Source organism: Helianthus annuus, chromosome 12 (genome assembly GCF_002127325.2).
Source record: "Helianthus annuus cultivar XRQ/B chromosome 12, HanXRQr2.0-SUNRISE, whole genome shotgun sequence".
In the NCBI taxonomy this organism is placed as follows: Eukaryota; Viridiplantae; Streptophyta; class Magnoliopsida; order Asterales; family Asteraceae; genus Helianthus; species Helianthus annuus.
In genome coordinates, this window is record NC_035444.2 from 4,971,419 (window position 1) to 4,985,123 (window position 13,705).

The window sequence follows — 13,705 nt, forward strand, 5'->3', positions numbered from 1 at the left end:
TGTAAACGAGCCAAGCACGAGCAAAGGTCCGCTCGGTTCGGTTCGGCTCGTGAACAGCCCTAGTCTCACCTGGATTACAAGGAACATCTAGTTTTTCCACAATCACCCCACCACAACCTCATTGGCTAGACTTTATACCCTTAGTTGGGTAAATATAAAATGACACCAATCGTTGTTTTCAAGGCCGGCCCTGGGGGTGGGCGGGGAGTACCATCGGCCAGGACCCGATCTTTCGAGGGGCACGTTTTTTTATGAAAAAACACGATATGTATATGTAAAATATTTTTAATAGGGTACACTCATACAAACACCAACATAGAACCTCTTACAAAACTATTCTTATAGTTAAGATTAGTTATTAACCCCTTTGACATTAGGTTTAGACCTTTAGTGAACCCAATACCCAATTTCGTTAAGACCTAAGAGCACATTTTTTCGAGCTCAAACAGGATATACGAATTCTCAGGGTCGGTGTTTGTTGTTTTTATGTTTATTTTAGTAGACACTTGTTCGGATATCGCTGGCAGTCCATATCATACACTTCTACAAGAAAGCCTCCACTCTCTGATTGGCCAAAAATATCACGTTGTCCAAGGCATATTTCATTTATTGCTTTTGTTAAACAAGTGATATTAAATGTATTATATTTTGTATTTACATATTTTATTTAATAAATAGTGAATATAACTTTATATTACGCAACTGTTAGGAGGCAATTGCACATCAAACAACATTGTCACAATCAAAATGATAAACGCCATTTCTATCACTAGCATTAACCACCACTTTCGCAACACGTGTTTTTTTTTTTTAACAACAAATTTCTTTTTATTTTCTGTCGTCTGTGAGACTTGAACCTAACCCCCCCCCCCCCCTTCTAAGGTGTTTAAAGGTTTTGTCTTTGCCAATAGATAGCAACGAAAATCACAACATCTGATAATACTGATAACAACATTGACGGTTTTCACCAAGTTTGTTTTAACTTTTGTTGGAGTGTCTACTTCATTTAAAAGCCGACAAACTGATTTGTGTTTGGCCCATTAGCTAGTAAATAAACCACTGGCAATGATAATTTTTGGTTTAACAAGGTGATCTAGTTTTTAAATCACTACTATTAGATGACTTTGTTGAGTAATGTTTAGAAGGAGATACAATTACTCTAAAATGTGATTGTTGTTATCACGAGCTTACAATTCAACTTATACCCGTTTTATTCATGCATACGTTAATATTACAGAAATAATTGAGTCAGTAACGTGTGATATTTAGAAATATACATTGAATTTATTTTATAAAAAGATAGAAATATACATTGAATTTATTTTATAAAAATAATATTAAAATGAAAAAGATTACCGACTTCAATAAGAATTAGGCAATTATCTAGAGTTGATCTTGTGCTACCTAGGTGTTGGATAAGGTTTTGCCTTTCCAAATGATGATAGTTTAATCCTTTTAGATGGAAAAAATGTAGATTAGTAGCCTAGTAGGTATGGATTTGAAGAGTGTATGAGTTGACGTTCTAATAAAACAACCATGTCTTTTTAATAAAACTCCCTCTCGTTGATCAAATATAAACATTCACATTTAGTGTTTCTTAATTAGGGTTGTAAACAACCGAACGTTCAGCGAACAATCTGTGAACCGTTCGAAGGGGATGTTCGTTTACATCTTTCGTTTAAAAAATAAACGAACACTAACAAGAAACTTCGTTCGATTAGTTAAATGAACGAACATGAACAAAAGTCCCGTTTGTTCAATTGTGTTCGTGAACGTTCGGTACTTATGCTCGTTCATGTTTGTTTGTTTATATTGTTCATGAAAGATTTTTGTACATTTATTTTATGTTCTTTAATTTGTTACCCAACTATTAAAATAAGAAACCTTATTCTCACCTTATCGTTTGTGTTTGTGAACCTTTGTGAGCACGTCCATTTCCTCAACGACGAACACGAACAGAAAATCTTGTTCGGCAAGTGTTCACAAGCTTTTTTCCTTAACGAACGTACATGAACAGACCAATTCTTATAATTTTCCGTTATTGAAAAGTAAAATCATTTTAACAAATACTTTTTTTGTCGTTTTAATTTTTATATAACTTACCAACCAAAGAGATTAGAAATAGGAGACTAAAGAGTCAATTGATTAGTAGATACTATATGTCTATATTACCCAAAGAAAAATAAAAAGGAAATGATTTTTCACAGGTATAGTTCGGGTAAATAGGTAGCGTATCACCTAATACTAAACCCGTATGGTACCCAAAAAGATTTGTAAAACTATTCTCACACCCGGTCTCATGCCCGGATACCTATGTCGAATATTTCATGTTTGTATGTCGGTTTCGGGCTTGTTTCGATCATGTTATTATTAGTATCCTGCGACCTGCTTAGGGTGTCTTGAATATATTGGGTTAATCACCGGTTGGCCGTAGCCCAATTATAAGAAAAACGCATACATGATAAAGTATGGACCACAATCTCTTTATAGCAATTGGGCCTCAACTTTTAAGCCCAGTCAATCCTTTTTTTTTTCAAACGGCTTTTAAGCCCAGTCAATCATCTTTTATTTTTCTATTTCTTTCGTGACAAAAAAATTATTTTTGTTCATTAGTTAACATTAGTTAACAATCAATATAAAGTTTGGCCTAAATGATAAAATATTAAAAGCAATGTGAACACGACCAAAGTGTGATAGATTGGAGTCACTGTAGATTTTTGTCATCACGACTTTAAAGATTGCATTCCACATATGAATATGTTTCAAACTAGTAAATAATCTTGCGCGTTGTGGCGGAAATATAGTCAGTATTGGTTAGTTTATTATGGTACTGGTACTCGCTACAATAAACGAAATGGGGTACCCAAAAACTGAAGTTGCGACATGTCAAAAAGGATGTTGACACTTGTTTTACATCGATCGGAATCTATAATATCGGTACCGGTTTGGTACTGGCACTCATATAGATTAAGCTCGTGATACATTGTTGAGTTTAATTTTTTACCGACATTGTGATATACATTTTATTTGAAAAAGAATTGTATTCAAAATAACGGTACACTGACGAACCGAGTCGATATAGTAATATTTACAGTGGTTTTATTACACAAAAGTTGTATGATGTAACTTAAAAAATAAAGTTGTGTTTTACAACGATCGAAAATAAAAAAAATGAATACAAATACTGGTTCCGATAACACTAATATGAGTACCGATTTTGTTGGTCAGTACCGACTCAGTTCTTCATCATATCATCTTTTGAATACAACTATGTTTTAAATAAAACGTCAAATACAACTTTGTTTTAATTGAAATTTATATCGTAATGTAGAGAAATAATTGAATGCGATCGCGTATTTCACTTTTATAATAAAATGAACGAAAGAGAGAGAAACAAAACTAAAGGGTTAAAAACATATATTATTTATAGTATAAGGTTTGTAATAGAAACTAATAAAAAAGTCAAAGTTATTGTTCGCACAAGTTGACAACAGGCCAACAGTGATAAGGTTAAAAACGTATATTATTTATAGTATAAAGTATGTAATTGTAACATAAAAAAGTGAAAGTTAGTATTCGGTAATGGTAATTATTATATATATAATTTTCAAATTCCCCCCTTCAAAATTCTTAAATTCGACAATTGTGACTAGGCATAGCGAAAGAACCTGAACCCAATTGAAAATACTTGAAACCTCAAACATTCAAGACGAATAATAGCATACCATATAATATTAGTATATAATATATGTTGAAGATGTCAGAAGTGTAGTCAGGTTTTCGTTAATCACATAAGGGCATACGGAGTGGGAGCGGCAAGGGGGCGGCAAATGAGTTTGCCGCGCGGCAAACACCGCCGCCGACCAAGTATGGTTGCGGCAAAACATTGATCGCGGTGACCCTTTGCCGACTCGAGAAGATGAAATGGAAAAAGGGGGGGCCACTCCAACGGTCATGTCACGTTTAAAAAAAAAAAAAATTTTAAAATTAAACTATATATATATATCACAAACCATTTAACCATATACTTTCCAATTGAGCTATACTCATACAAACCAATTCCTTCTAAAAGTTTACCTTACAAAATGGCGGATGAACTCCCGTTATGGTTCCCACCCATGAGTAGCGACGATTCATCGGATAGTAGCATTCTTTTTTTTCAAAATCTCATCGAAGAAGCCGAACTTCAAGATACCGGCACATCTAACCGAAGGAGATATATTGAACGTCAACGTGAGGAGGGGCATGAGACACTCATGGCGGATTATTTTGTCGAAGACCCGAAGTACAACGAAGATATCTTTCGGCATAGGTTCCGTATGTCGAAACGTTTGTTTCTAAAAATTGTGTCCGATGTGGAAGAGAACGACCCGTGATTTGTAGAGGCCCCCGATGCGCGAGGTAGGAAGGGCTTTACGCCCTTGCAAAAGGTGACATCGGCTATTAAACAGCTCGCAACTGGAAACACTCCAGACGAGAACGACGAGTACTTGCATATGGCCGAAAGAACTTCCCGCGAGTGCCTAGAATATTTTTGTGACACGGTTTGCAAAATATATGGTCCAGAGTTCTTACGTAGACCGACAAGCCACGACATGGCACTTTTATACCAAGCTCATGAGGAAAAACATCACCTTCCAGGTATGTTCGGTAGCCTTGATTGCACCCATTTTGTTTGGCGTTTTTGTCCGACAGAGTATCGAGGCCAATATATGCGAGGAGATCATAGATACCCGACTATTATGCTCGAAGCGGTTGCTTCTCAAGACTTATGGTTTTGGCATGCTTTTGCCGGTCCACCGGGTTCTCAAAACGATATCAATGTTCTACAACAATCTCCGTTATTTTTAACGGAACGAAATGGAACCGCGCCAAAATGTCCATTTTACGTTAACAACCATTTATACAAACGTGGTTATTTGCTCGTGGATGGAATCTACCCTTCGTGGTCCGTGTTTGTGAAGTCGATCCCTTACCCTCACGAAGTAAACGAAAAGAAATTCAAGAGGCAACATGAGGCGGCAAGAAAAGACGTCGAACGGGCTTTTGGTGTTTTGAAGGGGAAATGGGGTGTATTGAGTCGACCGATGCGAGCAAGATCGGTTAAAAAAATTAGGAATGTCGTGTACACGTGTATTATTTTACACAACATGATTTTGAAAGACGATGGAAAGGCGATAGCACCGGTGCACATTCGGGATCCTCCGGTCGAGCCGGCTCTAGACGATACGGTGTTGGGCGAGTTGTTGAATGAAGACACCCATTGGAGACTCAAACACGATCTCATAGATCATCTCGCAAGTCAAGATTTACCCCATCTTTTGGCCGATTCCGACGAAGACTAGTTTAAATTGTTTCATGCTAATGTAATTTTATTGTTTTTTAATTTAGTGTAACTTTGATGTTTTTAATTTAATTTATGAAACTTTATTGTTTTTAATTTATTTATATTAAATTAATTATTGCAAAAAATAATAATAATAAAAGTTTACCACTTCAGCAAGTGTTTAGACCATTGCCAACACTTTTCAGCAAAGTTTAAACACTTTTGCCTAATTGACATGGCGCGCTCTGATTGGTCGGTTTTTTGTTTTGCCACTTTAAAGTGTTTAACCACTCCTTATACCATAAGACCATAAATTGGTGTTGAGTGATGCCCGCAAACCAATGTATATAATGTAATTAGTGCTTGATCATACAAAATAGTTTTATAATTGCATAGCAGACCGCAATGGCGAAGCTTGAGATTTTCGACCGAGAGGTCGAAAACGTATATACCTCATAAAATTATAAAACCGAGGGGTCGAAAACGTATATATCTAAAAATTTTTATACGAAAACTACATACCGGATACTATTGAGCAAAAAGTTCGAAGGATCAGACGCCCTCCGGCCCCTACAAAGTTGCACCCCTGACAAACCAAAATTGATGAAAGTTGCCTTATTATTATTATTATTATTATTATTATTATTATTATTATTATTATTATTATTATTATTATTATTATTATTATTATTGATTTAAAACATTAATTTATATTGAGTGACTTTATGTTGCAAAAAAAAATTTGTTAAAGAGAACTTTATATGTAATATGTCCGGTTTAAAACATTAATTTATCTTAATTCTTTTCGTACGTGGTATTAATAATTTAAAAAGACATAATTTTATTCTAAGTTTAATAAGTTAAGTGACTTTATTTTGCAAAACGTTGTTAATGAATTTCTACAAAGAAATACAAATTATATTTCAGTTTTCTTATATCATTTGCCCTTTTTTGAACGGCAAATTGGATCACTGACAAATAAATGGAGTATCATCGTATCACAAACGGAACCGCACAATTATATCCATCTCCACTACGCTATAATGCCTAAACACAAATTCATGAATAAACCCATAAATCTTGGAAAACCCCATTTGTAAGAATCGAACTCAGAAACTCACGGTCCATAAGTCTTATTTCATCCTAAAGATACCATTAGGCTATAATATCACGAGCAATATTTGCCCTTTCCAATCACTTATTTTTTTATATTAGTACATATAGCAATATAGAAATTGGTAACAAATTAAGTTTTTCTAGAACGCTCTAGAAAAAGAAATAATTTATAAATTGTGACTATTCTTTTTATCGACCGGTTGGTACTTTCCAACGAGGCCAATTGTGCAACTATTATATACGTATAACAAATAAGAAAAGATATGGAAAATGAGATGGAGATTTCTAGTCATGTGAAGAGATGAAAAGAAGCCACATAACGACAACGTAACGCCTTCACTTTCTATCAACTTTCAAGAAACTGCCCTCCCTCGATTGAATCACAAGATTTGTGGATAGATAGGACTTTTACAATAAGCGAAGAGTATATTCTAAAAATGTATTTTTGTGGATAACTTATTTAATATATGTATATATAGGAGGTGGATATATAAAATAAAAATAAAATAAATTCTTTTATTGTGATAATGAACCTCAACCTTAAAAAAATGAAGCATTGTCAATTTTGTTATTAGCTGCCTCTAGTTATGACTCAAATGATTTGTTTTCATGTAGTTTCACCATTTATTTTAAATGGAAACAGTTTTTAAGTATTTTATTATGTAAAATAAGTTATATTATAAAATTGAGTTTTTTTTTCTTTAAATTGATTATAGTATGTTATATGCATTTACAAAATGCTTTTCAAAAAGGTTGATGATTTTTTAAAGATTGATGTATGATGTATGAGTTATGGAATGATGTTTAAATGAGTTTAATTGTTAATTATTATGAGTTTTGATGTGGTCAATTGCGGTGATAGGATCATATAAAAACATCTTTGTATAAACTGTATTAATCAACAATTTGATAAAATGTGTCATCAATTAAAAATTGATTTAAGGGTATTTTAGACTTTTTATACCTTTTTGTTTATATCTAATTAAAAAATAATTAAAATATCCCTATATTCATACAAGATTAATTCAAATCCTAATATCCTAATCTATTCTTTATCATCGAATCGATTCCGTAATCAGTATCATCATTAGCACTGTAATCAACATCATCATCAGCACTATAATCAACCTCATCGTCAACACCGTAATCAGCACATCGTCAACATCAGCACCTTAATCAGCATGATAACGCCACCGTCAGCACATCCGACAGTAACATCCCACACCACCACGGTCAGCACATCCGGTAATCAGCATAACACTGTAATCAACATTAATCAGTACCGTAATCAGCACAATTTCATGTTTTTTTTTTATTTTGTAAACACCATATACTATTACATAACTAGCACAATTTCATTTTTTTTATTTTATATACAATACATATTGTTACATACCGACACAATTTCATGTTTTTGTTTTAATTTTGTAAATGGCACATGCTATTACGTAACTAGTAGAAAACAAGTTTATTCCAAATAGGCTCCCAATAATAACACAAAAGGAAAAAATAGCAACACATAAGAATTACACAACAAAATAAGAACTTACGTATAGATTTAAAATCAACACAATACATTTTTCATATTATCACATTCCAACTACATAACTAGCACAATTATAAAACACCATTTTGTAACTTTTTTAAAAGTCATTTTTATAAATAAAAAAAATATAGCAATATGATACTCATATTAAAGATAAAAAATACTTGATTTCATTGTATAACTTTTTTTTTTCAAAAATAATGAAGTATATAAAAGTTATTTTAGTTTAAAAAACTTGGTGAAGTTAGTATTTAATGGGAAATGACTAAATGACTAAAATACCTCTAACATGATAGTATTAGTTATTAATTATAGGAGTTTTATTTATAATCAATACCAACCCTTGATTTAAACTATCAATTACTCATATATGTTCTTACGGTTATTACAGTTAGCATTTTTTGTACATGATCTCAACTAGTCAATTGCATGGGATTTGACCAGTGGTGTTTATCATAGGTAAAGCACATCATCAGGAAGTTTACGCAAAGAAACGAGAAGGGTGGAAGGTCAATCGAAAAATAAATTACCCCTAGGAAAACCTAAGGGTCGTGAGCTGCGTTGGAGTTAAAAAGACCATAGCCTATCCCGTAAGGCAGAGGTGGTGCACCGTAACCTTTCATTGAGGTTGTAGCCTATGGCCTTGGCCGTATGCTACGACCATCACACAAAAAATCAGGTTTTAAATGTGATTTTAGGTTATTAACAAATGTCATTCATTTTGGTTCGTACTTGACACATCTGCGATGATTTTGGAGTGAAGGATTGAAGATTTTTTAGTATTTCCAACCAATCTAATCAAGATTCCATCATTCAACATGGAATCAACTTTTGAAGGCTTTATCAAGATCATGAGCAACTAATCTCTTTGTTGTTTCCTCTGGGTCGAGAGTAGGACTGTTCATTTTTATCCAAAACCCGAAACTCGACCCGAATTCAAAGCCATCCGAACCCGAATTAGTGAATATCTGAAAAACCCGAACCCGACCAAGCCAAACTTTAAATGGTTTGGTTATCAGGTTACTTTTTCCCTACGAACAACCCAACCTTGTTTAGTTAACTATTAATTTACTAATAAAAAACAAACTCTCAGACAATATGATTTTAATTTCCGTACAATTTGCAAATCGTGAACAATAATTTGTTTAATAGTATTGTCCACAGTACTCTTTGTGGCTCGACTTTCGACTTACCCTATCTGATAAGGTAACTAGGACCAGGTTATAATTCTCATTTTCAATTGAGCCTTCGACCTCGATCAACGTAGTATACGTATAGCAGTGCATGACTTATGATGTGTGTTTGATATTGTTATATGGTACCGTAATCACATGCTATCTTAGACTTTTGTGCATTCAATTACTTATATGTCATAGAACATGTTTCTTAACTATACCTTTTAACGACTAAAAATAACTACTTAATAAAATAAACATATTATATTATTGAGAACAAATTTCAACTTAATAAAACACCTTGTAATAATTAATCTTGTCAAGCTCAGTTGATTCCTAAATGTTTCAAAAGTATCTATTTCTAGATAGTTCACAGAGTGACACGAGATTAATGAGCTAACAAAATCGATTAAAACTTTCAAGCTTAAACAACCGAGAAAGAAGTTATTTTCACGTGAGTTGATTTGTTTCAGGCGATACCACAATGTCACGACACGTAAACTTATACCTAAATGAAATTAATGTGATTAATATTTGTACGTCACCTTACACGAGGTTTAACCATTAATCATCCGAGCATAAATTAAGTTTCTTTTTTCTGTTTGTCCGCTTTAAATCAAAACTCAATATATAATGTCCAATTATCACCAAAGAGATAGTGCTCTAGCGGTATCCGGATGACACTCTCTAGGAAAGATCATTAGTTGGAGTCTCATTTGTGACAAAATATCATGCGCAAGCCAGATGTTTTACTACAATGGTCTTTGGACCGTGAATTTCGTCTATAATTAGTGACGGACCGGTACACTGAAGCTGCCTGTGATAGCACGCATAGATGACTTTTTGCCTGTGACCGTACCCGGATGACCAGGCTTTATTCTATGTTAAATAAAATAAAGTTAAGAGGGTAAAACTTACCTTTTAGTATAGTGTGTGAATATGAAATTCCCTTCTTTAAAAGGGTTCCCATTTGGACCAATCATTCAATGCTTTTTCTTCACTTGTTCAAAGAGAACTCGTCAAGCCCCCCTTACCCTACCCTACCCCACCCCACCCCCACCCCAACCTCAAATTTCAAGAACCAACCAACCAACTCATCAATATAAAATTTCCCCTTTCGTTCAAACTACCCAACCCTCATATTTTATATGCATACACACACCAAAACACACACACACACATTCATTACTACAAGTTTCTTGATCATGTCTTCTTCATCTTTTTCCCTCATCACCACAAAGAAATCTTGAATCTTTTTCCATACCCATTTCATTAATCTTCCATAACTTCAAGAATTTGCCAAAAAAAAGGTAAAAGAGTGATCATGTCATCAATCTTGGCTTCAAATGGGATGGTGTTAGCCACCGCCATGGCCGCCGTCTCCGGCACCGTTCTCCTCCTCGCCCTCCACCTCCATAAACAACCCGCCGACACCGTCCACCACCCGAGACCCTGCATCTCTTCAGGTTCCCTTCTTCTACTAGTTTCTTGAATTTTGCTTCGTAAGTCTCATCGGTTGACTTTGGGTGCTACTAAACGTACCCCTATGTATCTATCTGAGACGAAAATTATTTTTTAATGGGCACTCTGCGTGTTTTGTGATAATTGTGATATCACAACTATCACAAACAATTATCACAAAACATGCAGAGTGCCCACCGTTAAAAAATATCTCCCCTCTCTGGAGTACGTTTAGTAGAGGGTTCCGTAAATTGGGGTACGTTTAGCCAGACCCTTATTTCGTTTGTTATTCCTTTTTAAAAATCTCTTGTGTTATCAATGTTTTTTTCAGATGGGAAGAAGAGAGAGAAAAAGAACAAGAAAGTACACTTTGCAGAGGATGTGAGAGAGCCAAGTGGAAATGGGGAAGAGTTTAGGAGGAGGCTTCAAAGTAAGAATCAAAGTCAAGATCGGTCTTTTTCGTCAACTTTGAAAGATGAAGGGTGTAAAAAGAAAATGAGGAGAGATTACAAGGGTATTCCTGCAAATAGGATGGCGCTTTACACCGGAATCCTTAGAGATCGCGGTGTTCATCGCGTGTCATACTGCTAACTAGAGATGTTGAAATCGAGAAAACCGAACCGAAAAAAATGAATACCGAGAAAACTGAACCGAAAAAAAAGTGAATAACTCAATTCTATTGTTAATAGCTTACTCACTTTAGACTTTTTTTTATTCATTTTGTAAATTGTTTAGTTTTAACTTTTAAGTCCCTCATCTTTTTTTAGAAGTGCAATTTGCTTCTTTTGTAGGTTTAAGGGTGTACGGGGTGTAAGCGGTGAAGGCGATCGGTGATGGGATTCCCCGATCGGGAACACCGCCGCCATCACTGCGGGGTCCCGAATCGGGGTGTGATTTGGGTGTGGAGTTACCGCGTGAAGATGGCACATTGTTCGAGATTAGACCGTTGAAAAACGGTCATTTTGATTAAAAAAAAAATCAATTTTTTTAAAAAACATATATTTAAACAACCTAAATCAATTTTTTTACACACTCACCACTCTCAAACTCACACCAAAACTCTCAAACTCCAATCTTTCAAATACAAAATGGATTCCAAGCTTCCGTTTCTTTCTACCCTACCCGACTTTCCCGACGATGGAGGCTAAAACACGATCTCGTTGAGCATCTCGGAAGTTTAGATTTGCCTCACCTTGAAGTTGATTCGGACGACGAGTAGTTTGTTTTTATATTTTTCTAGTTTGAATGTATTTTTTTTCTAGTTCGAATGTTTTTTTTTAATTTAATGAAATGTCTTTTATTTAATTTTTATTTTTATTAATCTTTTTTTAATTTCTAAACATGCATCATTTTAGAAAAAAAAAAAAAAAAACCAACTCCCCTAATAGGGGAGTGCCGCCATCAAAAAGGGGTATTAGGGGAGTGTTAGAGTGGAGTTGACGTGACTTATTCTGGTTGGTTATGTGTAAGAGAGAGGACTCACCTAAGGGTGAAGGGGGTGCTCACCTAATAGGTGAGTCCCCTCTCTTACGCCAAACCAATCCCCGAGTGCCACGTCAACTCCCCTCTTAAACTCCCCTAACACCCCAATTTGATGGCGCCACTCCCCTCTTAACTCTCCTTATTTTTTTATTCAAAAAAAAAAAGGAAAAGCTTTGATTGGTTGGAAATTATCTTGGCCCCACCATCCCTCTCCTTCTTCAGCGGTGAACCCACGCCCAAATCACACCCCGATTCGGGACCCCGCAGTGATGGCGGCGGTGTTCCCGATCGGGGAATCCCATCACCGATCGCCTTCACCGCTTACACCCCGTACACCCTAAGAGGTGAGCACCCCTTACACCCTAATATTTTGTTTATTTTGGTTGCAACATCACTATGTTTGTACCTACTGATAGATGTCTTGTAGCATCTTGCACAGATTTTAATGAACATGAATACTTTTCTATGAATTAGTGATTTTAAACTCAACGAATATTTAAATATATTTTATTGCAATTTACACCAACAATTAGAAATTTCAAATACTGTCTAATGTGGAAGTTGAAAGTACTTGAATAAAGTTGTATAGTAGTCATTTGCCTAATATTCCCGGCTAATTAAAGTTGAAAATTAAGATTACAATGAATTAACTTTTGTTCATATATGATTTGCAAAACAACTTCCTTTATATGTATGGAAAAAGGACTAAATTAATTTGCACATTAATTTAAAAAGAAAAGGTATTCAAGAATGAACATTTTAAGGAAATATCACCCAAAACATATATACAATTTTTTCCTTAACATGCGCCCAAAGCCCCAAATTATACAAATTGTATGGTTTTATATTTATTTAGATTCGTGTAAACATGTGATATTGATTTTTTTGTAAAGAACAATATTGGTTACTTTTGTGTGATTGTTAAAAAACAAAATTGTATAATTTGGGCGCATATTATCTTTTGATTAATAGTTTGGTTGTTGAAAAAAAAGTCTAACATAATATTTTACACTTGTAATAATTTAAACTCATATCGTTTTTCTTGAAGGACACACATCATACCACTAGACTACTCGTTTAATAAGCTTGAATGGTGTCACATGAATAAACGTGTTGTCTTAATATACGTTAAAAAGGTATATAAATTCAAGGAATTATGCATAAATTCGATACACCAAATGAATGTTTTGATAATCATGTTAAGAATGATTATTTGGGTGATGACTTGTTTGAAAAAAAAAGTATTGTGCATGAATTCTATAAATCAAAAAAATGTTTGATAATTTTGTTGAGAGTTAAATGCCATTTTAGTTCATGTAGTTTATGCCATTTTGCCAGTTTAGTCTAAAGGTTTCATTTTTAACCTGTGGGTTCAAAAAGGTTTCACAGTTGCCATTTTAGTCCACTGTGTTAACTTCATCCATTTTTTCTGTTAACGAGAAGGCCAATTTGGTCATTTTGTATGTAATTCTGTTAACTAAAATGGCAATTCAGCCATATAAAACGACCGAATTGGCCTTCTCGTTAACAGAAAAAATGGATGAAGTTAACCCAGTGGACTAAAATGGCAACTGTGAAACCTTTTTGGACCCACAGGTT

General features: G+C 34.4%; 2 protein-coding genes across 2 annotated transcripts; both read left to right on the plus strand.

Moving 5' to 3' along the window:
- The first annotated feature begins 4,595 nt into the window (after positions 1–4,595).
- LOC110892312 lies at positions 4,596–5,345 on the plus strand. The gene is made up of 3 exons (XM_022139485.1): positions 4,596–4,641; positions 4,696–4,823; positions 4,965–5,345. The coding sequence occupies exons 1-3, from the start codon at positions 4,596–4,598 to the stop codon at positions 5,343–5,345; spliced, it is 555 nt and encodes a 184-aa protein (XP_021995177.1).
- A 4,928-nt stretch (positions 5,346–10,273) lies between these two features.
- On the plus strand, positions 10,274–11,399 carry LOC110893849. Its single transcript, XM_022140996.2, has 2 exons — positions 10,274–10,629; positions 10,956–11,399. Exons 1-2 carry the CDS (start codon positions 10,488–10,490, stop codon positions 11,213–11,215), a joined length of 402 nt encoding a protein of 133 aa, XP_021996688.1. The 5' UTR covers positions 10,274–10,487; the 3' UTR covers positions 11,216–11,399.
- Positions 11,400–13,705: the final 2,306 nt, after the last annotated feature.

What these genes read in the sequence shown, in the direction of transcription:
- LOC110893849 (XM_022140996.2), top strand. Translation starts at nt 10,488, where the DNA reads ATGTCATCAATCTTGGCTTCAAATGGGATGGTGTTAGCCACCGCCATG. An exon ending in GAGACCCTGCATCTCTTCAG is followed by an intron (nt 10,630 to 10,955) that starts GTTCCCTTCTTC and finishes TGTTTTTTTCAG; the next exon opens with ATGGGAAGAAGAGAGAGAAA.
- LOC110892312 (XM_022139485.1), top strand. Translation starts at nt 4,596, where the DNA reads ATGGCACTTTTATACCAAGCTCATGAGGAAAAACATCACCTTCCAG. An exon ending in GGAAAAACATCACCTTCCAG is followed by an intron (nt 4,642 to 4,695) that starts GTATGTTCGGTA and finishes TTTGTCCGACAG; the next exon opens with AGTATCGAGGCCAATATATG. An exon ending in GTTCTCAAAACGATATCAAT is followed by an intron (nt 4,824 to 4,964) that starts GTTCTACAACAA and finishes GTGTTTGTGAAG; the next exon opens with TCGATCCCTTACCCTCACGA.